Genomic DNA, 24,699 nt, shown 5'->3' on the forward strand with positions numbered 1-24,699 from the left:
GCAGTGTGTCACACCTTCATCGGACTGAGCTTGTTGTCATTGGAGGCAATCTCAATGCTGTGCATTACAGGGAAGACATCCTCCTCCCTCATGTGATACCCTTCCTGCAGGCTCATCCTGACATGACCCTCCAGCATGACAATGCCACCAGCCATACTGCTCGTTCTGTGCGTGATTTCCTGCAAGACAGGAATGTCAGTGTTCTGCCATGGCCAGTGAAGAGCCCGGATCTCAATCCCATTGAGCACGTCTGGGAACTGTTGGATTGGAGGGTGAGGGCTAGGGGCATTCCCCCCAGAAATGTCCGGGAACTTGCAGGTCCCTTGGTGGAAGAGTGGGGTAACATCTCACAGCAAGAACTGGCAAATCTGGTGCAGTCCATGAGGAGGAGATGCACTGCAGTACTTAATGCAATTGGTGGCCACACCAGCTACTGACTGTTAAGTCAAGTTTTGAGGGAGGGAGCGTGCAATTGGCGTACTGAATACAGGAATCTCCACCAGAGCTGTTGCCAGATAATTTTTTTGTTAATTTCTCTACCATAAGCTGCCTCCAACGTCGTTTTAGAGAATTTGGCCTCACATCCGGCCTCACAACCGCAGACCACGTGTAACCTCTCCAGCCCAAGACCACCACATCCGGCTTCTTCACCTGCGGGATCATTTGAGACCAGCCACCCAGACAGCTGATGAAACTGAGGAGTATTTCTGTCTGTAATAAAGCCCTTTTTTGGGGGAAAACTTATTCTGATTGGCTGGGCCTGGCTCCCAAGTGGGTGGGCCTATGCCCTCCCAGGCCCACCCACAGCTGCGCCCCTGCCCAGTCATGCGAAATCCATATTTGGGACTAATGAATTTATTTCAATTGACTGATATCCTTATATGTCCTGTAACTCAGTAAACTCGTTGAAATTGTTACATGTTGCGTTTATATTTTTGTTCAGTATAAATTGCGGCCGCAAATCCACGATAGAAATATAAAGAATATAAACTCCGGTAATATGGATAGCCTAACTATTGAACGGTTTGGAACCTGTATGAAATCAATGAGCGAGTTCATTTTGTATAGACCTGTGCCCTGGGTGGATGGAGATTTTTTTTAGGATCAATGGAATTTTCGAAAATTAGCAAACCCTGCAAACCCTCAGGCCATGCTAAACGAATTTGCATAAAACGTTAGTGGTCCAAACGATTCATCTTGCGGCGACGGGAGGAGCTTTATTAAATGGTCATATTTTTTTAATAATAACTAGCTAAAAAAAATTGTGAAACTTGATCAATTATCAAATGGATCAAGATAATTAGCTGGTAAAAAGGGGAGGTGCAAAAACGTTAGTGTCACGTTCCTGACCTATTTCTGTTAGTTTGTTGTATGTGTTAGTTGGTCAGGACGTGAGTTTGGGTGGGCATTCTATGTTTTCTGTTTCTATGTTGGTTTAAGGGTTGCCTGGTATGGCTCTCAATTAGAGGCAGGTGTTTGGCGTTTCCTCTAATTGAGAGTCATATTTAGGTAGGTTGTTTCACAGTGTTCGTGGTGGGTGGTTGTCTCCTGTGTCAGTGTTTGTCGCACCATACGGGACTGTTCGGTATGTTTGTTCATCGTCATTTTGTGTAGTCTATTTTTCCCTGTTCGTGCGTTCTTCGCGTTATTTGTAAGTTCGTATTGTTCAGGTCTGTCTATACATTTCGGTTTTGTTATTTTGTAGTTTATTCAAGTCTAGGTCGTTTTCTGTCTTCATTGTTTTGTCGTGTCTTTATTAAATTATGTATTCACAACCCGCTGCGCCTTGGTTCAATCACTACTCCTCCTCTTCGGTTGAAGAGGAGGAGGACTACCGTTACAGAACCACCCACCAAATAACCAGAACCAAGCAGCGGTGTAACGGGAGGGACGGACAGCGCACGAAGCAGGATTTATGGTCTTGGGAGGAGATCATGGAAGGAAAAGGACCATGGGCTAAAGTGGAGGTGAATCGCCGCCCATGGGAACAGCTGGAGGCAGCTCGGAGAGCGGAGGAAACTGGAGAGAGGAACCGGCATTATGAGGGGACGCGTCTGGCACGGAAGCCCGAAAAGCCCGTGAGTACTACCCAAAAATTTCTTGGGGGGGGGGCTAAGAGGTAGTGGGCCAAGGGCAGGTAGGAGACCTGCGCCCACTTCCCAGGCTAACCGTGGAGAGCGGGAGTACGGGCAGACACCGTGTTACGCAGTAGAGCGCACGGTGTCTCCTGTACGTGTTCATAGCCCGGTGCGGGTTATTCCACCTCCCCGCACTGGTAGGGCTAGATTGGGCATTGAGCCAAATGTCATGAAGCCGGCCCTTCATATCTGGCCACCAGTACGTCTCCTCGGGCCGGCTTACATGGCACCAGCCTTACGCATGGTGTCCCCGGTTCGCCTACATAGCCCAGTGCGGGTTATTCCACCTCCCCGCACTGGTCGGGCGACGGGGAGCATTCAACCAGGTAAGGTTGGGCAGGCTCAAGGGAGCCAGTACGCTTGCACGGTCCGGTATTTCCGGCACTACCTCCCCGCCCCAGCCCAGTACCACCAGTGCCTACACTACGCACCAGGCTTCCAGTGCGTCTCCAGAGCCCTGTTCCTCCTCCACGCACTCTCCCTATGGTGCGTGTCTCCAGCCCAGTGCCTCCAGTTCGGGCACCACGCACTAAGCCACCTGTGCGTCTCCAGAGCCCTGTACACACTGTTCCTTCTCCCCGTACTCGTCCTGATGTGCGTGCCCTCAGCCCGGTGCCACCAGTGCCGGTACCACGCACCAGGCAAATAGTACGTTTTGAGAGTCCAGTGTGCCCTGTCCCTGCTCCCCGCACTAGGCTTGAAGTGCGTGTCTCCAGTCCGGTGCCTCCAGTTCCGGCACCACGCACCAGGCCTTCAGTGCGTCTCAGCCGGCCAGAGTCTGCCGTCTGCCCAACGGCGCCTGAACTGTCCGTCTGCCAAGCGCCGCATGAACTGCCCGTCTGCCATGAGCCTGCAAAGCCGCCCGTCTGCCATGAGCCTACAGAGCCTTCCGCCAGACTGGAGCCGCTAGAGCCTTCCGCCAGACAGGAGCAGCCAAAGCCTTCCGCTAGACAGGATCAGTCTGAGCCATCCGTCTCCGCAGCGCCATCTGAGCCATCCGTCTCCCCAGCGCCGTCTGAGCCATCCGTCTCCTCAGCGCCATCTGAGCCATCCGTCTCCTCAGCGCCATCTGAGCCATCCGTCTCCTCAGCGCCATCTGAGCCATCCGTCTCCCCAGCGCCGTCTGAGCCATCCGTCTGTCCCGAGCCATTAGAGCCACCCGTCTGTCCCGAGCCGTCAGAGCCGTTAGTCAGTCAGGAGCCGCTAGAGCCATTCGCCAGACAGGATCTGCCAGAGCCGCCAACCAGACAGGATCTGCCAGAGCCGCCAACCAGACAGGATCTGCCAGAGCCGCCAACCAGACAGGATCTGCCAGAGCCGCCAGCGAGCCATGAGCGTCCAGAGCCGTCAGCTAGCCATGAGCGTCCAGAGCCGTCAGCTAGCCATGAGCGTCCAGAGCCGTCAGCTAGCCATGAGCGTCCAGAGCCGTCAGCCAGCCATGAGCGTCCAGAGCCGTCAGCCAGCCATGAGCGTCCAGAGCCGTCAGCTAGCCATGAGCGTCCAGAGCCGTCAGCGAGCCATGAGCGTCCAGAGCCGTCAGCCAGCCATGAGCGTCCAGAGCCGTCAGCCAGCCATGAGCGTCCAGAGCCGTCAGCCAGCCATGAGCGTCCAGAGCTGTCAGCTAGCCATGAGCGTCCAGAGCCGTCAGCCAGTCATGAGCTGCCCCTCAGCCCAGAGCGGCCATTAATCCAGAACTGCCCCTCAGTCCAGAGCTGTCTCTCTGTCCGGAGCTGCCTTTCAGTCCGGAGTTGCCCCTCTATCCTGAGCTACCTCTCTATCTACCTCTCTATTCTCACCTACCTCTATGTCCTGAGCTACCTTGTCCCGGAGCTGTACCTTTATTTTGTGTTGCCTATATTAGGTGGGTGGAAGAGAGGGGTGGTCATTCTGAGGGGGATTAGCAAGCTGGGATTGACTATGGTGGGATGGGGACCTCGTCCTGAGCCTGAGCCACCACCGTGGTCAGATGCCCACCCAGACCCTCCCCTAAACTTTGTGCTGGTGCGCCCGGAGTTCGCACCTTAAGGGGGGGGTTATGTCACGTTCCTGACCTATTTCTGTTAGTTTGTTGTATGTGTTAGTTGGTCAGGACGTGAGTTTGGGTGGGCATTCTATGTTTTCTGTTTCTATGTTGGTTTAAGGGTTGCCTGGTATGGCTCTCAATTAGAGGCAGGTGTTTGGCGTTTCCTCTAATTGAGAGTCATATTTAGGTAGGTTGTTTCACAGTGTTTGTGGTGGGTGGTTGTCTCCTGTGTCAGTGTTTGTCGCACCATACGGGACTGTTCGGTATGTTTGTTCATCGTCATTTTGTGTAGTCTATTTTTCCCTGTTCGTGCGTTCTTCGCGTTATTTGTAAGTTCGTATTGTTCAGGTCTGTCTATACATTTCGGTTTTGTTATTTTGTAGTTTATTCAAGTCTAGGTCGTTTTCTGTCTTCATTGTTTTGTCGTGTCTTTATTAAATTATGTATTCACAACCCGCTGCGCCTTGGTTCAATCACTACTCCTCCTCTTCGGTTGAAGAGGAGGAGAACCACCGTTACAGTTAGTTTGCAACCGTTATTTGAATTTGCTCCATGGCAAGGCGTTCAAGGGTAGGGTCGTCACTATTTAACACAGACGAAACGTCATATACCCCGTCTATTTCTAAAATTGTTCTTCTTAAAATCAGATTTTAAACCTAACTCCCACCTTAACCCTTACCACGCTACCAACCTTAAATTAAGACAAAAAACGCTAATTTTTGTTTGAATTCAATTGTATGATATAGCACATTTGGACTTGTTGGCTTTTTTATCGAGTGGAAACCCAACTGTAGGCTAAAGAGAAAAGCTGTTGGGCTCTCTGACTCACGAATAGGAAGAACTTTGCTGTAGGTGTTTCTGATTAATAAACATTGCCATGCTGGTGGGTGGTAACATTTAAATAAAACCCAGCTCTGAAACGAAACGTAGGCTGAAAAGAATTTGCATGTCATATCATAGGAAAAGACACATAAGACTCACAGAAACATCCAAAGTCACACATTCGGATTTGTCACTTCAAGCCAAAAATATATCATACTTTGACTAAAACTTGATTTATTGACTTACATCGTTGTGCAACATCATGGGTAAACTCTGACCAGCTAAAAAGTGGATTTCTACTTGTGTGGGCGTTTAAAGGCCCAGTGCAGTCAAAACGTTATATATTCCACACTATTAGGTTGGAATAATTCTGTGAATTATGCCCTTTTAGTGTAAGAGCCGTTTGAAAAGACACCCTGCAATTTCATCCTATTTTGGTGGGATGGAGTTTTGGCCTGCCTCACCAGGTAGCAAATTAGTTAATAGACCAACAAGAAAGTTCCAAACCTCTCTGCCAATAACAGATAGTTTCCCCCTCCCCACTCAGACCACTTCTAGACAGTCTGAGGAAAATTCTTGCTTGGGAAATAGCTATTTAAAAAAAAAACTATTTAATGCATTTTATTTAAACAACCACAGTAAGGTACTTAATTGTTACCCATAAATTATTTGATAATGAAATAAAAACAGCTGCATTGGACCTTTAATCAATAGCCAATGATTTATTTTTTATAAAGGGAGTAGAGACAACATAGTGGGAAAGAAGCAAATGGGCCAATGTAAAATCATCTATTTCATTCAGTTCATACTATATTTGTGAAAGCAGTTGTGCATTTTCACTGTAAGAGAAAGACAATTTCATGGAATAAAACTGGGCCTTTATTCATAAAGTGTCTCAAAGTAGGAGTGCTGGTCCAGTATCACAGCCTTTCCACTCCACGTAATCTTATTCATTATTATCTAAAAGGCTAAACTGACTCTGAGACACTTTATGAATACAGGCCCAGAACTGTGGACTGTAGTACGTTAGGTTTTTCCCAGCTTTAGTCACTGTTGGGAGAAACATCTATATTCATGCTGTTTATGACCTGTGCTCCCCTACATTGGCTGTACACTGTCCTCTAGTGCCAGAGTAGAGGAACAAACATCAGTGTTGTGAGTGACTTTATCTCATTCCCAGACAGTTTCCGCCCAAATGTGCAATAGCCTGGGGAAGAGGTTATGACTGACTAGACAAGGCTATGTGCAGTACTCCTATATGGGAAATACATGTTTTTGTCCGAATTAGTGTCCCTTAAAAAAACTTTTTTTTAAATTCCATTGTCATCAACTTTGTTATTCACCTCTTAGTAAATGATGAGATGTTGTGACCCACCCAAAGGTGAACAATTATCTAAAACAGGATTTACTGGTGTGCTTGTTGTCAGTGGTTAATCTTGGTTACCCAGAAGTAAAACTCTTGCAAAGCTGTCCACGAGAGATTAGTCAGTGGTTAACATCCCATGGCAAATAACAAGTAACCATATAGTAATAATACTGCTGTGTGTCCTTAAACTATATTTACACAATGATTGTACAAAGGAAAAAATGTGATCTGAGAGCAATAACAAGTGAAGAGTGTCATTTTCGGGCAGTTGGGGACAGAGCAACAAAGCAAAATTGACAAAGGTTGAACCTTTAGCAGTTTTGTCGAGTAAGCATTTAACATCACACTCAATTCAATGAATCCAATGTCACACTTTAATTTCTACTTTTTTTATTCATTGGACTGACTGTTGTGAGAATCCTACGAGGCATGGGAAAGTGTTATTTACAGTTAGCCTCAAACAGCTGTGTTGTTTAAATAGTCAGAGAGTCCTTGGATCGTCCCTGGTAATTGCCTGTATATAAATGCCTAAATGTTATGCTTGGAAGGAGAGCTGAACATGATTTTTGTGGAAAGCAGTCGCCAGAGGTCACTCTGGGTAACTAGGCTATAAATATAGCAAATGGAAGAGCTTATTTTGGAAAATGGTGTTAGGTTACAAATGGACCTCTCAGAATGGATTACTATTATGGCAGCTAGGGGGCATTAAAGATATGACCTATGGTAGTCAGAGAGAACTGAGAACTGTCAGAACTCAGAGACAACTGTCAGTGATGCCATAAAGTGCCTTCTGAAAGTATTCAGACCCTTTGACTTTTTCCACATTTTGTTACGTTACAGCCTTATTCTAAAGTTGATTAAACTGTTATTTTTTCTCATCAATCTATACACAACACCCCATAATGACAAAGTCAAAACAGGTTTTTAGATATTTTTGCTGATAAAATAAATAAATAATGGAAATAATACATTTACATAAGTATTCAGACCCTTTAGTCAATACTTTGTTGAAGCACCTTTGGTACTGATTACAGTATCGACTCTTCTTGGGTATGACGCTACAAGCTTGGCACACCTACACTACTATTCAAAAGTTTCGAGTCACTTAGAAATGTCCTTGTTTTTTTTTTTTTTTGTCCATTAAAATAATATCAAATTGATCAGAAATACAGTGTAGACATTGTTAATGTTGTAAATAACTATTGTAGCTGGAAACGGCAGATTTTTTTGGGAATATCTACATAGGTGTACAGATGCCCATTATCAGCAACCATCAGTCCTGTGTTCCAATGGCACGTTGTGTTAGCTAATCCAAGTTTATAATTTAAAAAATCTAATTGATCATTAGAAAACCCTTTTGCAATTATGTTAGCATAGCTGAAAACTGTTGTCCTGATTAAAGAAGCAATAAAACTGGCCTTCTTTAGACTAGTTTAGTATCTGGAGCAATCACATTTGTTGGTTAGATTACGGGCTCAAAATGGCCAGAAACAAATACCTTTCTACTGAAACTCGTCAGTCTATTCTTGTTCTGAGAAATGAAGGCTATTCCATGTGAGAAATTGCCAAGAAACTGAAGATCTCGTACAACGCTGTGTACTACTCCCTTCACAGAACAGCGCAAACTGGCTCTAACCAGAATAGAAAGAGGAGTGGGAGGACCCGGTGCACAACTGAGTAAGAGAGCAAGTACATTAGTGTCTAGTTTGAGAAACACACGCCTCACAAGTCCTCAACTGGCAGCTTCATTAAATAGTACAACTAACACCAGTCTCAACGTCAACAGTGAAGAGGCGACTCCGGAATGCTGGCTTTCTAGGCAGAGCTGCAAAGAAAAAGCCATATCTCAGACTGGCCAATAAAAAGAAAAGATTAAGATGGGCAAAAGAACACAGACACTGGACAGAGGAAGATTGGATTTTTTTTTACGGACAGTCGAAGTTTGAGGTGTTCGGATCACAAAGCAGAACATTCGTGAGACGCAGAAAAAATGAAAAGATGCTGGAGGAGTGCTTGACGCCTTCTGTCAAGCATGGTGGAGGCAATGTGAGGGTCTGGGGGTGCTTTGTTGGTGGTAAAGTGGGAGATTTGTACAGGGTAAAAGGGATCTTGAAGAAGGAAGGCTATCACTACATTTTGCAATGCCGTGTCATACCCTTTGGACGGCGCTTAATTGGAGCCAATTTCCTCCTACAACAGGATAATGACCCAAAGCACAGCTCCAAAATATGCAAGAACTATTTAGAGAAGAAGCATTCAGCTGGTATTCTGTCTATAATGGAGTGGCCAGCACAGTCACCGGATCTCAACCCTATTGAGATGTTTGACCGTATGGTACGTAAGAAGTGTCCATCAAGCCAATCCAACTTGTGGGAGATGCTTCAGGAAGTATGGGGTGAAATCTCTTCAGATTACCTGATCAAATTGACAACTAGAATGCTAAAGGTCTGCAAGGCTGTAATTGCTGCAAATGGAGGATTCTTTGACGAAAGCATAGTTTGAATGACACAATTATTATTTCAATTGAAAATCATTATTTATAACCTTGTCAACGTCTTGACTATATTTCCTATTCATTTTGAAACTCATTTCATGTATGTTTTCATGGAAAAAATGACATTTCTATGTGAACCTAAACTTTTGAACAGTAGTGTGTGTATATTTGGGGAGTTTCTTCCATTCTTCTCTGCAGATCCTATCAAGCTCTGTCAGGGTGGATGGGGAGCGTTGCTGCACAGCTATTTTCAGGTCTCTCCAGAGATGTTTGATTGGGATCTGGCTGGGCCACTCAAGGACATTCAGAGACTTGTCCCGAAACCACTCGTTCATTGTCTTGGCTGTGTACTTAGGGATGTTGTCCTGCTGGAAGCTGAACCTTCGCCCCAGTCTGAGGTCCTTAGCGCTTTGGAGCAGGTTTTCACCAAGGATCTCTCTGTACTTTGCTCCGTTCATCTTTTCCTCGATCCTGACTAGTCTCCCAGTCCCTGCCACTGAAAAATATCCCCACAGCATGATGCTGCCATCATCCCATGCCACCATCCCATGCTTCACCGTAGGGATGGTGCAATGTTTACTCCAGACGTGACGCTTGGCATTCACGCCAAAGAGTTCAATCTTGGTTTCATCAGACTAGAGAATCTTGTTTCTCATGGTCTGAGAGTCTCCAAGCAGGCTGTCATATGCCTTTTACTGAGGAGTGTCTTCCGTCTGGCCACTCTACCATAAAGGCCTAATTGGTGGAGTGCTGCAGAGATGGTTGCAGAGATGGTTGTCCTTTTGGAAGGTTCTCCCTTCTCCAAAGAGGAACTCTAGAGCTCTGTCAGCGTGACCATCGGGTTCTTGGTCACCTCCCTGACCGAGGCTCTTCTCCCCCGATTGCTCAGTTTGGCCAGGTGACCAGCTGTAGGAAGAGCCTTGGTGGTTCCACACTTCTTCCATTGTGTTCTTTGGGACCTTCAGTTCTGCAGAAATGTTTTAGTACCCTTCCCCAGAGCTGTGCCTCGACACAATCCTGTCTCGGAGCTCAACGGACAATTCCTTTGACCTCATGGCTTGGTTTTTGCTCTGACATGCACTGTCAACTGTGGGACCTTACAGTGGCTTGCGAAAGTATTCACCCCCCTTGGCATTTTTCCTATTTTGTTGTCTTACAACCTGGAATTAAAATAGATTTTTGGGGGGTTTGTATCATTTGATTTCCACAACATGCCTACCACTTTGAAGATGCAAAATATTTTTATTGTGAAACAAATAAAGTGCAGTTCAAACAATAACAAAGCCGCCACTTTGCCACTCTTTCGATTAACTGCTGAGGAATTAGGCTGGAGAAATGTAACCACTCTCATAGACACAGCTATGTATGCAAAATTACCATGTTTTAAATATTTAGTGTTTGTTTATAATTACATTCTTTACAAACAATGGAGTAAAACAGTCTTGTACTTTGGGTTCTAATGGGGTACGACAGTTGAACTAAGCTCATGATGCATTTATAAGGTATATTCTTCAAGAATTCATGGATATACGTATATCATTATTTTAAAAGTAAAAAAAATGGATGTAGCAATCACAGATTGCGCCTTTTAACTAATAACTTTTTCCAAATTCTACTAACTCCACTAATAACCACATGTTTGTGTGTCTTTTACCCTATATTGTTTTATAACAGGACAGTGGTAATTGTATCACTCCATAACTAGCTGCAGTCTATTTATAGTTGATTTACTTCAGCTTTATAATGTGAAGAGTTATTGCAGTAGTATGTTATATTAATCTACAGTGCATGATGTAATTGTATCCACCACATTGTACTTCTCAAATATTTTTAGAGGTGAATGTAGTTTCAATTAGTACAGTAACCTAATATTACTGTGCCAACAATACACAAGTGACAGTTATATTAAATAAAATACGTATCAGTGTTAGCTGAGACCTTATGTTGTCCCTATTACTTTAGGTATGTCCATGCATCTAATATTATACCTCACCTGATGATTGAGTTATGGAGTTGACGTGGTTTGGAGCTGACAGCATTACGGAGCTGACTTGTATTCTTGCTGTAGATACAGTATCACTGCCATATCTAAAGTGCCAGAGAAGGTCAGTGGTAACTCCTGCACCTGAACACCCTCCAGCTCCTTGGCTATTCTTAATGCCTGGGTTACGGGTCTGAACGAAGCAGCAATATGCATTGTTGTGTCACACGACGAGCACCTGTTGTGGTATGTTTACTGGTGGACACTGTACACTCTGATGTCACAGAACTCTGACAGTGGAGAAATGACCTGTCGGGTTTGTCTACAGTCGTGGCCAAAGGTTTTGAGAATGACACAAATAATACATTTTCACAAAGTCTGCTGCCTCAGTTTGTATGATGGCAATTTGCATATACTCCAGAATGTTATGAAGAGTGATCAGATGAATTGCAATTAATTGCCAAGTCCCTCTTTGCCATGCAAATGAACTGAATCGCAAAAAGAACGTTTCCACTGCATTTCAGCCCTGCCACAAAAGGACCAGCTGACATCATGTCAGTGATTCTCTCGTTAACACAGGTGTGAGTGTTGACGAGGAGAAGGCTGGAGATCACTCTGCCATGCTGATTGAGTTCCAATAACAGACTGGAAGCTTCAAAGGAGGGTGGTGCTTGGAATCATTGTTCTTCCTCTGTCAACCATGGTTATCTGCAAGGAAACACGTGCCGTCATCATTGCTTTGCACAAAAAGGGCTTCACAGGCAAGGATATTGCTGCCAGTAAGATTGCACCTAAATCAAACATTTATCGGATCATCAAGAACTTCAAGGAGAGCGGTTCAATTGTTGTGAGAAGGCTTCAGGGCGCCGAAGAAAGTCCAGCAAGCGCCAGTACCGTCTCCTAAAGTTGATTCAGCTGTGGGATCGGGGCACCACCAGTCCAGAGCTTGCTCAGGAATGGCAGCAGGCAGGTGTGAGTGCATCTGCACGCACAGTGAGGCGAAGACTTTTGGAGGATGGCCTGGTGTCAAGAAGGGCAGAAAAGAAGCCACTTCTCTCCAGGAAAAACATCAGGGACAGACTGATATTCTGCAAAAAGTACAGGGATTGGACTGCTGAGGACTGGGGTAAAGTCATTTTCTCTGATGATTCCCCTTTCCGATTGTTTGGGGCATCCGTAAAAAAGCTTGTCCGGAGAAGAAAAGGTGAGCGCTACCATCAGTCCTGTGTCATGCCAACAGTAAAGCATTCTGAGACCATTCATGTGTGGGGTTGCTTCTTAGCCAAGGGAGTGGGCTCACTCACAATTTTGCCTAAGAACACAGCCATGAATAAAGAATGGTACCAACACATCCTCCGAGAGCAACTTCTCCCAACCATCCAGGAACAGTTTGGTGACGAACAGTACCTTTTCCAGCATGATGAAGCACCTTGCCATAAGGCAAAAGTGATAACTAAGTGGCTCGGGGAACAAATCATTGATTCTTTTGGTCCATGGCCAGGAAAATCCCGGATAAACCTCCGGTAGCAGTTGGCAAATCCTAAGAACCGCTGCACCTCCTTTACCGTGGTGGGAGTCGGCCAATTACGCACGGTTGAAATGCGGTCACTCTCCATCTCCACCCGATTACCGTATTAACCCTTCGTTCCATGTGTCTCTCCTCAGGCCGGTGGTGGCTGGCCCGCTTCAGGAGTCTGATGTGCAGGAGGTTCCTCCACCTCCTCTGGACATCGGGGGGGGGGGGTCCCGGCGTACTCCGTTCGCGCCATACTGGATTCGAGTCACTGGGCGAGGGGACTTCAGTATCTCGTGGAGTGGGAGGGGTACGGCCCGGAGGAGAGGTGCTGGGTTCTGATCGAGGACGTGTTGGACCCATCTATGCTGCAGAAGTTCCACCGTCTTCGTCCGTTTCGCCCTGCGCCTCGCCTTCCGGGTCGTCCCCGAGGCCGGTGTCGACGTGCGGCTTGAGCTGTGCACCGGGGGGGGGGGGGTGTACTGTCACGACTTCCGCCGAAGTTGGTGTTGGTCCCTCTCCTTGTTCGGGCGGCGTCGAAGTCACCAACCTTCTAGCCATCGCTGATCCTCTTTTCATTTTCCTTTGGTTTTGTCTTGTCTTCATCACACCTGGTTCCAATCCCATCAATTACATGTTGTGTATTTAACCCTCTGTTCCCCCTCATGTCCTTGTCGGTGATTGTTTATTGTAAGTGCTGTGCACGTCTGTCCTGGTGTGCGTCGGGTTATGTACCCATTATTTTGATTGTTCTGTTTTCCGGTGTGTTTTTTGTTATTAAACTGCGCCGTTTGGAAACACAGTTTTTGCTCTCCTGCGTCTGACTTCTCTGCCGCCAGTACGCACCCCTTACACACACCCCTTGACGTATTCCACATTTTGTGGTTAAAAATGTATGATATATTTTTTTTCTCACCTATCTACACACAATAACCTATAATGACACATTTTTCTGCAAATGTAATCAAAATGAAATACAGAAATATATAATTTACTTAAGTATTCAGCCCCCAAGTCAAAACTTTATAGAAGCACCTTTGGCAGCAAATACAACTGTGAGTCTTTCTGTGTAAGTGTCACACTGTATAATGATAGGAGACAAGCGCAGGAATACGTAATAGGGTTTTTTATTTCTCCACCCAAACAAAAGAGCGAGGTGTAACCCTCTAAATAATACACAGGACGAGACCAGTAAAACAAGTGCACAATAACACCGAGGCCGATACAACATAGCACAGGTACTCACAGGACCAATGGACATGGGACAAGATGGCGTCGAAGAGGATGGATGACATTTTACATGCTCATAACCAATTGTTCTATACTGTTTGTTTTTTTGCGTTGTTTGTTACTTATTTCTTTACTTATTTTGTACATAATGTTGCTGCTATCATCTCTTATGACAGAGAATAACTTTTGGACATCAGAACTGGGATTACTCACCGCGAACTTGAAGAAGCTTTTTCCTTTAACGTGTCCGATGAGAAAAATATACTGCTCTCCCGGGAACAGGCCCAGATCACCGTCATTTGCATGAAGAAATGACGGAGGAAAAGAGGACGCAGATCAGGCTACCTTTTGAGAATCCGTAAGCGAGCAAGTAAACTCCCACTGCCATCAATTCTACTTGCTAACATGCAATCATTGGAAAATAAAATGGATGATCTACGATTACGATTATCCTACCAACGGGACATTAAAAACTGTAATATCTTCTGTTTCACCGAGTCGTGTCTGAACGACGACACTGATAATATAGAGCTGGAGGTATTTTCAATGCACCGGCAGAACAGAGAAGCTACGTCTGGTAAGATGAGGGGTGGGGCTGTGTGTCATTTTTTCAATAACAGCTGGTGAGTGATGTCTAATATTAAAGAAGTCTCAAGGTATTTCCCGCCTGAGGTAGTGTGGTCGACAGCTTATCATAAGGTACTCTATCTACCAAGAGAGTTCTCATCTATATTATTCGTATCCGTCTATTTACCACCACAGGCGGATGCTGGCACTAAGACCGCACTCAACCAACTCTATAAGGCCATAAGCAAACAAGAAAATGCTCACCCAGAAGCGGTGCTCCTAGTGGCCGGGGACTTTAATGCAGGCAAACTTAAATCAGTTTTACCAAATTTTTACCAGCATGTCACATGTGCAACCAGAGGGGAAAAAAACTCTAGACCACCTTTACTCCACACACAGAGATGCATACAAAGCTCTCCCCTGCCATCTATTTGGCAAATCTGACCATAATTATATCCTCCAGATTCCTGCTTACAAGCATAAATTAAAGTAGGAAGTACCAGTGAATCGCTCAATACGGAAGTGGTCAGATGACGCGGATGCTACGCACAGGACTGTTTTGATAGCACAGACTGAAATATGTTCCTGGATTCATCCAATGGCATTGAGGTGTATACAACCTCAATCATCGGCTTCATCAATAAATGCATCAACGACGAAGTCCTCACAGTGACCGTACATACATATCCCAACCAGAAGCCATGGATTACAAGCAACATTTGCATCGAGCGAAAGGCTAGAGCTGCCGCTTTCAAGGGGCGTGACACTAATCTGGACGCCTATAAGAAATCTCGCTATGCCCTCAGACGAACAATCAAACAAGCAAAGCGTCAATACAGGATTAAGATTAAATCCTACTACACTGGCTCTGACGCTCATCGGATGTGGCAGGGCTTGAAAACTATTACGGACTACAAAGGGAAACCCAGACGTGAGCTGCCCAGTGACGTGAGCCTACCAGACAAGCTAAAGGCCTTTTATGCTCGCTTTGAGGCAAGCAACACTGAAGCATGCACGAGAGCATCAGCTGTTCTGGATGGCTGTGTGATAATGCTCTCGGTAGCCGATGTGAGCAAGACCTTTAAACAGGTCAACATTCACAAAGCCGCGGGGCCAGATGGATTACTAGGACGTGAACTCAAAGCATGTGCGGACCAACTGGTGTCTTCACTGATGTTTTCAACCTCTCCCTGACTAAGTCTGTAATACCTACATGTTTCAAGCAGACCACCATAGTCCCTGTGCCCAAGGAAGCGAATGTAACCTGCCTAAATGATTACCGCCGATAGCCGTGAAGTGCTTTGAAAGGCTGGTCATGGCTCACATCAACAGAATCCTCCCGGATACCCTAGACCCACTCCAATCCGCATACCGCCCCAACGGATCCAAAATGACGCAATCTCAATCGCACACCACACTGCCCTTTCCCACCTGGACAATAGCAACACCTATGTGAGAATGCTGTTCATTGACTACAGCTCAGTGTTCAACACCATAGTGCCCAAGAAGCTCATCACTAAGCTAAGGACCCTGGGACTAAACACCTCCCTCTGCAACTGGATCCTGGACTTCCTGACGGGCCACCCCCAGGTGGTAAGGGTAGGCAACAGCACATCTGCCACGCTGATCCTCAACACTAGTGCCCCTCAGGGGTGTGTACTTAGTCCCCTCCTGTACTTCCTGTTCACCCATGACTGCGTGGCAAAACATGATTCCAACAAAATCATTAAGTTTGCTGATGACACAACAGTGGTAGGCCTGATCACCGACAATGATGAGACAGCCTATAGGGAGGAGGTCAGAGAACTGGCAGTGTGGTGCCAGGATAACAACCTCTCCCTCAATGTGAGCAAGACAAAGGAGCTGATCGTCGACTACAGGAAAAGGCGGGCCAAACAGGCCCCCATTAACATCAACAGGGCTGTAGTGGAGCGGGTCAAGAGTTTCAAGTTCCTTGGTGTACACATCACCAACAATCTATCATGGTCCAAACACACCAAGACAGTCGTGACGAGGGCACGACAAAACCTTTTGCCCCTCAGGAGACTGAAAAGATTTGGCATGATTCCCCAGATCCTCAATTTTTGAGGATGTTTGTAAAAACTGTTAATTATCTATGCATAGTCACTTCACCCCTACCTACATGTACAAATTAACTCTAACCTGTACCCCCACACACTGACTCGGTACCGGTACCCCCTGTATATAGCCTCATTATTGTTATGTTATTGTGTTCTTTTTATAATAGTTTATTTGGTAAATATTTTCTTAACTCTTCTTGAACTGTACTGTTGGTTAAGGGCTTGTAAGTAAGCATTTCACGGTAAGGTCTACACTTGTTGTATTCGGCGCATGTGACAAACAAAGTTTGATTTGACAAGGACAATGGGGAACAGAGGGCACCTATATACACATACTAATCAGGGGGAATGGGAACCAGGCGTACATAATGAGACAAGACAGTACAGGGTTGGTGGTAATGAATCCAGTTCAGTGACGCCTAGAAGGCTGGTGACGTAGACCTCCGGAGCTGGTGAACGGAATGAGCAGCAGTACCGGGGGGATCCGTGACAGTACCTCCCCTGACGTGCTGCACTAGCAGCAGGATGACACCGGCCTCGGGTATGACCACAGGGACACGGTGCGGTTCGGTCAGGGCGCCAACTGTGAAAATTCCTGGTCAGAGAAGCGTCCAGGATGTCCACCGCAGGAACCCAGCACCGCTCCTCTGTGCCGTACCCCTCCCAGTCGATGAGGTACTGGAGACGCCCCGCCCGATGCCTCGAATCCAGGACTTCACGGACCGAGTACGCCGGACCTCCCTCGATGTCCAGAGGAGGAGCCGGGGCATCATTGGGTCCAGCCTCAGCGAGGAGACCAGGCACCACTGGCCTGAGGAGAGACACATGAAAAGTCCTGTTAATGCGGTAATCAGCAGGGAGTTGCAAACGGTACGTTACCTCAATAACCCTCAATAACCCCCACAAACCGCGGGCTCAGCTTCCGGCAGGGCAGGCGGAGGGGCAGGTTCTGGGTGGAGAGACAGACCTGGTTGCCTGGAGAGAAGACAGGCGCCTCACTGTGGTGGTGGTCGGCTTGTTCCTTGTGCTGATGCATGGCCTGCTGGAGACGAGTGTGGGCAGCGTTCCAGGTCTCCTCAGTGCGCCGAAACCACTCGTACACCACAGGGGCCTCGGTCTGGCTCGGATGTCAAGGTGCCAAGGCCTGCTGATACCCCAACACGCACTGGAAAGGATTTATGTTAGTGGAGGAGTGTTCGAGGGAATTCTGCGCGTACTCAGCCCACTCGGCCCACTCCCTCGGCCGGTCCTGACAGTAACACAGGAACCTGCCTAGTTCCTGATTTGACCCTCTCCACCTGCCCATTAGCTTGAGGACAGTACCCGGAGGTGAGACTGACCGTGACCTCCAGGCGTTCCATGAATGCTTTCCATACGCGTGAGGTGAACTGAGGGCCACGGTCTGACACAATGTCCTCCGGGATCCCATAGTGCCGGAAGACGTGCGTAAAAATAGCCTCCGCGGTTTGCATGGCCGTCGGGAGCTCAGGCAGAGGAAGGAGGCAACAAGCTTTGGAAAACCGGTCCACAACGACGAGAACGGTGGTGTTCCCCTGGGAGGGGGGAAGGTCAGTGACAAAGTCCACCGAGAGGTGAGACCAGGGTCATTGTGGAACTAGCAGGGAAAGGAGCTACGTAAACTCGGGCATCCCTAGCCAAGGTGGGCAACCAGTACTTCTCAGTCAGGCAGGCGATGGTACGGCTTATCACAGGATGAACCGACACAGGCACCGTGTGCGTCCAGATAAGGAGGTGGTCTCGCACACCCGTGGGCACGTAGGCGTGGTTCTCCGGGCACTGTGCAGGTGCGGGTTCCGTGCGCAGGTTCCGTGCGCAGGTCCTGCCATATGTCGTTATCCACGTCCCACACCACTGGCGTGATGATACGGGATGTAGGGATGATGGGGGTCTCCTCTCCCTGCCTCTCCTCTGTGTCATAGAAGTGAGACAGGGTGTCCGCCTTCACGTTCTTCGAGCCTGGCCTATAGGAAAGCGTGAATTGGAACCTGGCGAAGAATAGAGCCCACCTGGCCTGTCTCGGGTTTAGCCTCTTTGTTGCCCTGATGTACTCCAGGTTGCGGTGGTCCGTCCACACCAGGAAAGGGTGTTTGGACCCCTCCAACCAGTGCCTCCTTGCCTTCAGAGCCTTCTTGACCACCAAGAGTTCCCAGGTCCCCTACGTCGTAGTTCCTCTGGGCGGGGCTCAGCTGCTTGGAGTAGAAAGCTCAGGGCCACAGCTTGGGAGGGGTTTTCTATGCGCTGCCCCGACTCCTACTTCGGCGGCATCCACCTCGACGATGAAGGGAATTGAGAGCTCGGGATGTGCCAGTACGGGAGCAGTGGTGAAGCGTGCCTTCAGTGTCTCGAATGCCCTCTCCGCCTCCGACCAACGAAGCCACTGGGGACCTCCTCTCAGCAGGGACGTAAGATGCGCGACCACCATGCTGAAGCCCCGGATGAACCGTTGGAAATAGGTGGCAAACCCCAGGAATTGTTGGACTGCTTTCACGGAGTTGTGGATGGGCCATGACCTGACTGCGCTGACGCGTTGCTGCTCCACTCCCTCCGTGGATGTGAGGTAGCCCAAAAAGGACAAGGACCGGTGGAAAAATAAACATTTCTCTTGTATAACATATAGATTATGCTTCAACAGTCTTCCCAGCACAGACCTGACTAACGAGACATGTTGGGCGTGGTCAGGAGAATAGACCAAAATGTAATCTATATAAACAACTACGCCCCATCCCAGCATGTCCCGAAACACTTTGTTAATAAAGTTCTGGAAGACTGAAGGAGCATTAGACAGGCCACAGGGCATTATGAGATACTAGATTGTAAGCGCTCCTCAAGTCCAGTTTGGTGAAGTACTGCGCCCCGTGCATTTGTTTGATGATGGTTGAGATGAGGAGTAAAGGATAGCTGAACTTAATGGTAGCTTTGTTCAGTGTTTGATAATCAATGCAGGGGCGCAGTCCCCCATCTTTCTTTTTAACAAAAAATAAGTTTGAGGAGGCTGGTGATGTAGAGGGGCAGATAAAACCCTGCTGGAGGCTCTCCTGTATGTAGATCTCCATGGCCTCAGTCTCCGCATAGGAGAGGGGATAGACATGTCCATGAGCTTTCCACATCTGGATTGTGCAACATTTGCCAATTATTCTTTTAAATATTATTCAAGCTCTGTGAAATTGGTTGTTGATCATTGCTTAGCAATCATTTTCAAGTCTTGCCATAGATTTTCAAGCAGATTTATGTCAAAACCCTAACTCGGCCACTCAAGGAACATTCACTGTCTTCTTGGTAAGCAACTCCAGTGTAGATTTGGCTTTGTATTTTAGGTTGTCCTGCTGAAAGGTGAATTCATCTCCCAGTGTCTGGTGGAAAGCAGACTGAACCAGTCCTTAATATTACAAGCATACCCATGACATGATGCAGCCACCACTATACTTGAAAATATGGAGAGTTGTACTCAGTAATGTGTTGTATTGGATTTGCCCAAAACATAACACTTTATATTCAGGACAAAAGGTTAATTGCGTTGCCACATTTTTTGCAATATTACGTTAGTGCCTTGTTGCAAACAGGATGCATGTTATGTACAGGCTTCCTTCTTTTGACTCTGTCATTTATGTTAGTATTGTGGAGTAACTACAATGTTATTGATCTGCCCTCAGTTTTTTCCTATCACAGCCATTAAACTCGGTAACTGTTTTAAAGTCACCATTGGCCTCATGGTAAAATCCCTGAGCGGTTTCCTTCCTTTCCGGCAACTGAGTTAGGAAGGACGCCTGTATCTTTGTTGTGACTGATGGTATTGATACACCATCCAAAGTGTAATTAATAATTCACTCTGCTCAAAGAGATAGTCAATGTCTGCTTTTTCAACAACAACAAAAAAATGTGCCCTTCTTTGTGGTTGAATCTGTGGTTAAAATTCACTGCTTAACTGACGGACCTTAAAGATAATTGTATGTGTGTGGTACAGAGATGAGGCAGTCATTCAAAAACTCCTGAACTTATTTAGGCTTGCCTTAACAAAGGGGTTGAATACTTATTGACTTTAAGACATTTCATCTTTTCATTTTAAATTAATTTGTAAACATTTTCAACAACATAATTCCTATTTGACATTATGGGGTAGTGGGTAGACCAGTGACACAAAATAGTTGGCTTAATGCGTCACTAACATCATCGTAAGTCTTGCCAATTACCCGATATCCACTTGGTTAAACACACTCAAACTGTTTGAATGACTGTCCTCATAGTCCAATAGGGAATGTTTTCTGTCTTTTATCCATGTAAAGGTCCTATTGAAAATGTTACCTACAGTCATGTGGAGTTTGAACCTGAGTATCTTGCGTGGCAAACGTCTGTGTTAGCCTGCTGAGATAAAGTCCTAGGCATTAACTCGGTGAGCTAACACACGCCTTCAGATCTCAGGCAATGTTACTCATCAAACAACTGTGGTTGGCCAAAACGACCTCAGTTACATACAGTAAATACACTAACCTGAATAATAGGTGTAGGTGATTTTTTATTGTGAGGCATGTCCTGGGGATTCACCACTGCTTGTCATTCCGTAGGTGGAAGAGGGGGGTCGTGCGTCCCTGGCCGGGGTTTGTGAGGGGGATGAGGTGGTGTCGCTGAATGGAGAACCCTGCGGTGACCTTTCCCTCCCAGAAGCTATTGCTCTCATTGACGCCTGCGCCGACTGCCTGCAATTACTGGTCAAAAGGTAACCCCAAAGGCTGGATTTTTCATTAACTACACCATGGTTTCTCAAACCAGGGTCTGCACATAATATCCAGAATTATATACCCCAAAGTTTACTTAGCCTTTTGATTAGTTTTCTTTTTTGGAAAAAATTACTGCCAAGTTAACACCACAACCTTGGGGTGCTACAGGTTTATCCAGGTTTATGTCAAAGCTCTCATAACTTAATGTTGCATTGGTGTGATAAACTGGGCCATATACTTCAAGGCATGGTTCAACACAACACAACAAGCACTAGTGTATTATTTAAGTGATAATGGCAGAGAAGCCGGTGTTTGGAGGATATATTGGCACGGATGTTGTTAGGCCCGAGACTACAGTAATTTGAGGGCCGGCAAACCGTGCCAATATATCCTCCAAACACCGGCTTCGAGAGCATTATCACTTTTATATAATGGGTTACCAACATATTAAAATAACCATTGACATATTTTCATTAAAAACGTTATTCTGATTAATTCATTTATACTATTTCATCCTTCTACAAGATATAGTCCCGACACAAATCTAGGGTTGCTAGTTCTGTATCCAGTCGATCGTTCTAAATGTTCCATTGCCATATTGCCTAGCAAGGTTCTTATACCTTGCTTGCTAGCTAGAGAACTACGGCTAATTTAGAGTCACGTCAAAACGTGCAGCCAGAATAACAGCAAAGTAGCTGCATTTGCATTTGTTTAAGCTGTTTTCTAGGGACATTTATTTGGACACATCCATAACAATGAGCCAATGATTTCGCCTGGCATAGAAAATGTGCTCACTCGTCAGGCCACTGTTGTTCAGAGGAGCTAGCCAACAAGAAAAATTAGATGTTAGTCTAAAAGAAATGTGAGTTAATGTCTAGATGCTTTTTATAGTGGAGATCAAGTTTATAAGTTGCCTGGCTGGGATGATGAGACAGTGGATTGCATTTTAACGACAACTTGTTGAATAGACACCGGCCGGAATGCAGTTTTAACCAATCAGCATTCAGGTTTAGACCCAACCATTGTAAAATTGCATGTACACAGTTGAGTGGCCTGGAACATGGTGGCCGGACGGACAGATAGTGGTTCATTGGTAAGTGCGTTGACCTTTGAGTGTCTTGGCTGCTGACGAACCAGCTGTTGGAGATTTGTGTGCACACTCAACAAGCAGCTTTTAAACAGTTACTCAGTGGGCGTCACACACCGTGTGCGTCTGGTGTGCCATCGGATATTTGTGCCGATGCCCATATTTAAGGGAACACATACAGTGAGCTCCAAAAGTATTGGGACAGTGACACATTTGTTGTTGCTTTGGCTCTGTACTCCAGCACTTTGGATTTGAAATGATACAATGCAGTCAAAGTGCAAACTGTCAGCTTTCATTTGAGGGTATTTTCATATCAGGTGAACCGTTTAGAAATGACAACACTTTTTGTACATAGTCCCCTCACTTTAGGGGACCAAAAGTATTGGGACATATTCACTTACACAAGTGTCCAAAACATTATGAACACCTGCTCTTTCCATGAAATAGACGGACCAGGTGAATCCAAGTGAAAGCTATAATCCCTTTTTAAATCCACTACTCGGTCCTCGGGACCCCAAGGGGTGCACGTTTTGTTTTTTGCCCTAACTTTCTCACTCATAATTTTTCACAATTCATTCAGGAATATCCGTAATCATGTTAGCATCCACATTAATGTAGAAGTGTTTAGAAACATAGTCTATTCTTATTTACAATACAAGTGACTCCAAAATGACACAATACATTTTTTACCATTATAAACTGGGTGGTTCGAGCGCTGAATTCTGATTGGCTGACAGCTGTGGTATATCAGACCGTATACCACTGGTGTGACAAAACATCACATTTTTTACCGCCATTATTAAGTTTGGAACCCATTTATAATAGCAATAAGGCACCTCAGGGGTTTGTGATATATGGCCAATATACCATGGCTAAGGGCTGTGTCGAGGTACTCCTCGTTGCGTCGTGCATAAGAACAGCCCTTAGCCGTGGTATATTGGTCATATACCACACATCCTCAGGCCTTATTGCTTACTTCATTTATATTGGGCACAATATAATCTGAAACACAACCAAAGCAAACAGCAAATGCATCCTACAAGTTTGTACAGTCACAAGCTTAAATGTAGTCATTGCGTGCTAGTAATATGGGACCAAATACTTACCTTTTACTACTTTAATACACATACAGTTGAAGTCGGAAGTTTACATTCACTAAGGTTGGAGTCATTAAAACTAGTTTTTCAACCACTCCACAAATTTCTTGTTAACAAACTATAGTTTTGGCAAGTCGGTTAGGATAACTTACTTTGTGCATGACACAAGTCATTTTTCCAACAATTGTTTACAGACAGATTATTTCACTGTATCACAATTCCAGTGGGTCAGAAGTTTACATACACTAAGTTGACTGTGCCTTTAAACAGCTTGGAAAATTACAGAAAATTATGTCATGGCTTTAGAAGCTTTTGATAGGCTAATTGACATAATTTGAGTCAATTAGAGGTGTACCTGTGGATGTATTTCAAGGCCTACCTTCAAACTCAGTGCCTCTTTGCTTGACATCATTGGAGAATCAAAAGAAATCAGCCAAAAATTGTAGACCTGTAGCAATTTTCAAACGCCTGAAGGTACCACATTCATCTGTACAAACAATTGTACGCAAGCATAAACACCATGGGACCACGCAGCCGTTATACCGCTCAGGAAGGAGACGCGTTCTTTCTCCTAGAGATGAACGTACTTTGGTACAAGTCAATGCCAGAACAACAGCAAAGGACCTTGTGAAGATGCTGGATGAAACAGGTACAAAAGTATATATATCCACAGTAAAACGAGTCCTATATCGACATGACCTGAAAGGCCGCTCAGCAAGGAAGAAGCCACTGCTCCAAAACCGCCATAAAAAAGCCAGACTACGGTTTGCAACTGCACATGGGGACAAAGATCATACTTTTTCGATAAATGTCCTCTGGTCTGATGAAACAAAAATAGAACTGTTTGGCCATAATGACCATCGTTTTGTTTGGAGGAAAAAGGGGGAAGCTTGCAAGCTGAAGAACACCATCCCAACCGTGAAGCACGGGGGTGGCAGAATCATGCTGTGGGGTTGCTTTGCTGCAGGAGGGTTTGGTGCACTTCACAAAATAGATGGTATCATGAGGATGGAAAATGATGTGGATGTATTGAAGCAACATCTCATGACATCAGTCAGGAAGTTAAAGCTTGGTCGCAAATGGGTCTTCCAAATGGACATTGACCCCAAGCATACTTCCAAAGTTGTGGCAAAATGGCTTAAGGACAACAAAGTTAAGGTATTGGAGTGGCCATCACAAAGCCCTGACCTCAATCCTATAGAAAATTTGTTGGCAGAACTGAAAAAGTGTGTGCGAGCAAGGAGGCCTATAAACCTGACTCAGTTACACCAGCTCTGTCAGGAGGAAGTTTGACCCAAGTTAAACAGTTTAAAGGCAATGCTACCAAATACTAATTGAGTGTATGTAAACTTCTGACCCACTGGGAATGTGATGAAAGAAATAAAAGCTGAAATAAATCATTCTCTCTACTATTATTCTGACATTTCACATTCTTAAAATAAAGTGGTGATCCTAACTGACCTAAGATATGGAATATTTACTAGGATTAAATGTCAGGAATTGTGAAAAACCGAGTTTAAATGTATTTGGCTAAGGTATATGTAGACTACAACTGTAAGTGAATTTG

At 45.7% G+C, this 24,699-nt stretch overlaps 1 protein-coding gene across 1 annotated transcript in view; it reads left to right on the forward strand.

Moving 5' to 3' along the window:
- The window catches only part of LOC120030232 (synaptopodin-2), a 62,343-nt gene that overhangs the window by 13,320 nt on the left and 24,324 nt on the right, over nucleotides 1–24,699 (forward strand). Inside the window, exon 2 of the mRNA XM_038975578.1 lies at nucleotides 20,796–20,947. Within this exon, the coding sequence (XP_038831506.1) occupies nucleotides 20,796–20,947 (152 nt within the window). The remainder of the gene's footprint in view (nucleotides 1–20,795; nucleotides 20,948–24,699) is intronic.

The sequence above is a fragment of the Salvelinus namaycush genome, chromosome 36, assembly GCF_016432855.1.
Source record: "Salvelinus namaycush isolate Seneca chromosome 36, SaNama_1.0, whole genome shotgun sequence".
NCBI classification, from domain to species: domain Eukaryota; kingdom Metazoa; phylum Chordata; class Actinopteri; order Salmoniformes; family Salmonidae; genus Salvelinus; species Salvelinus namaycush.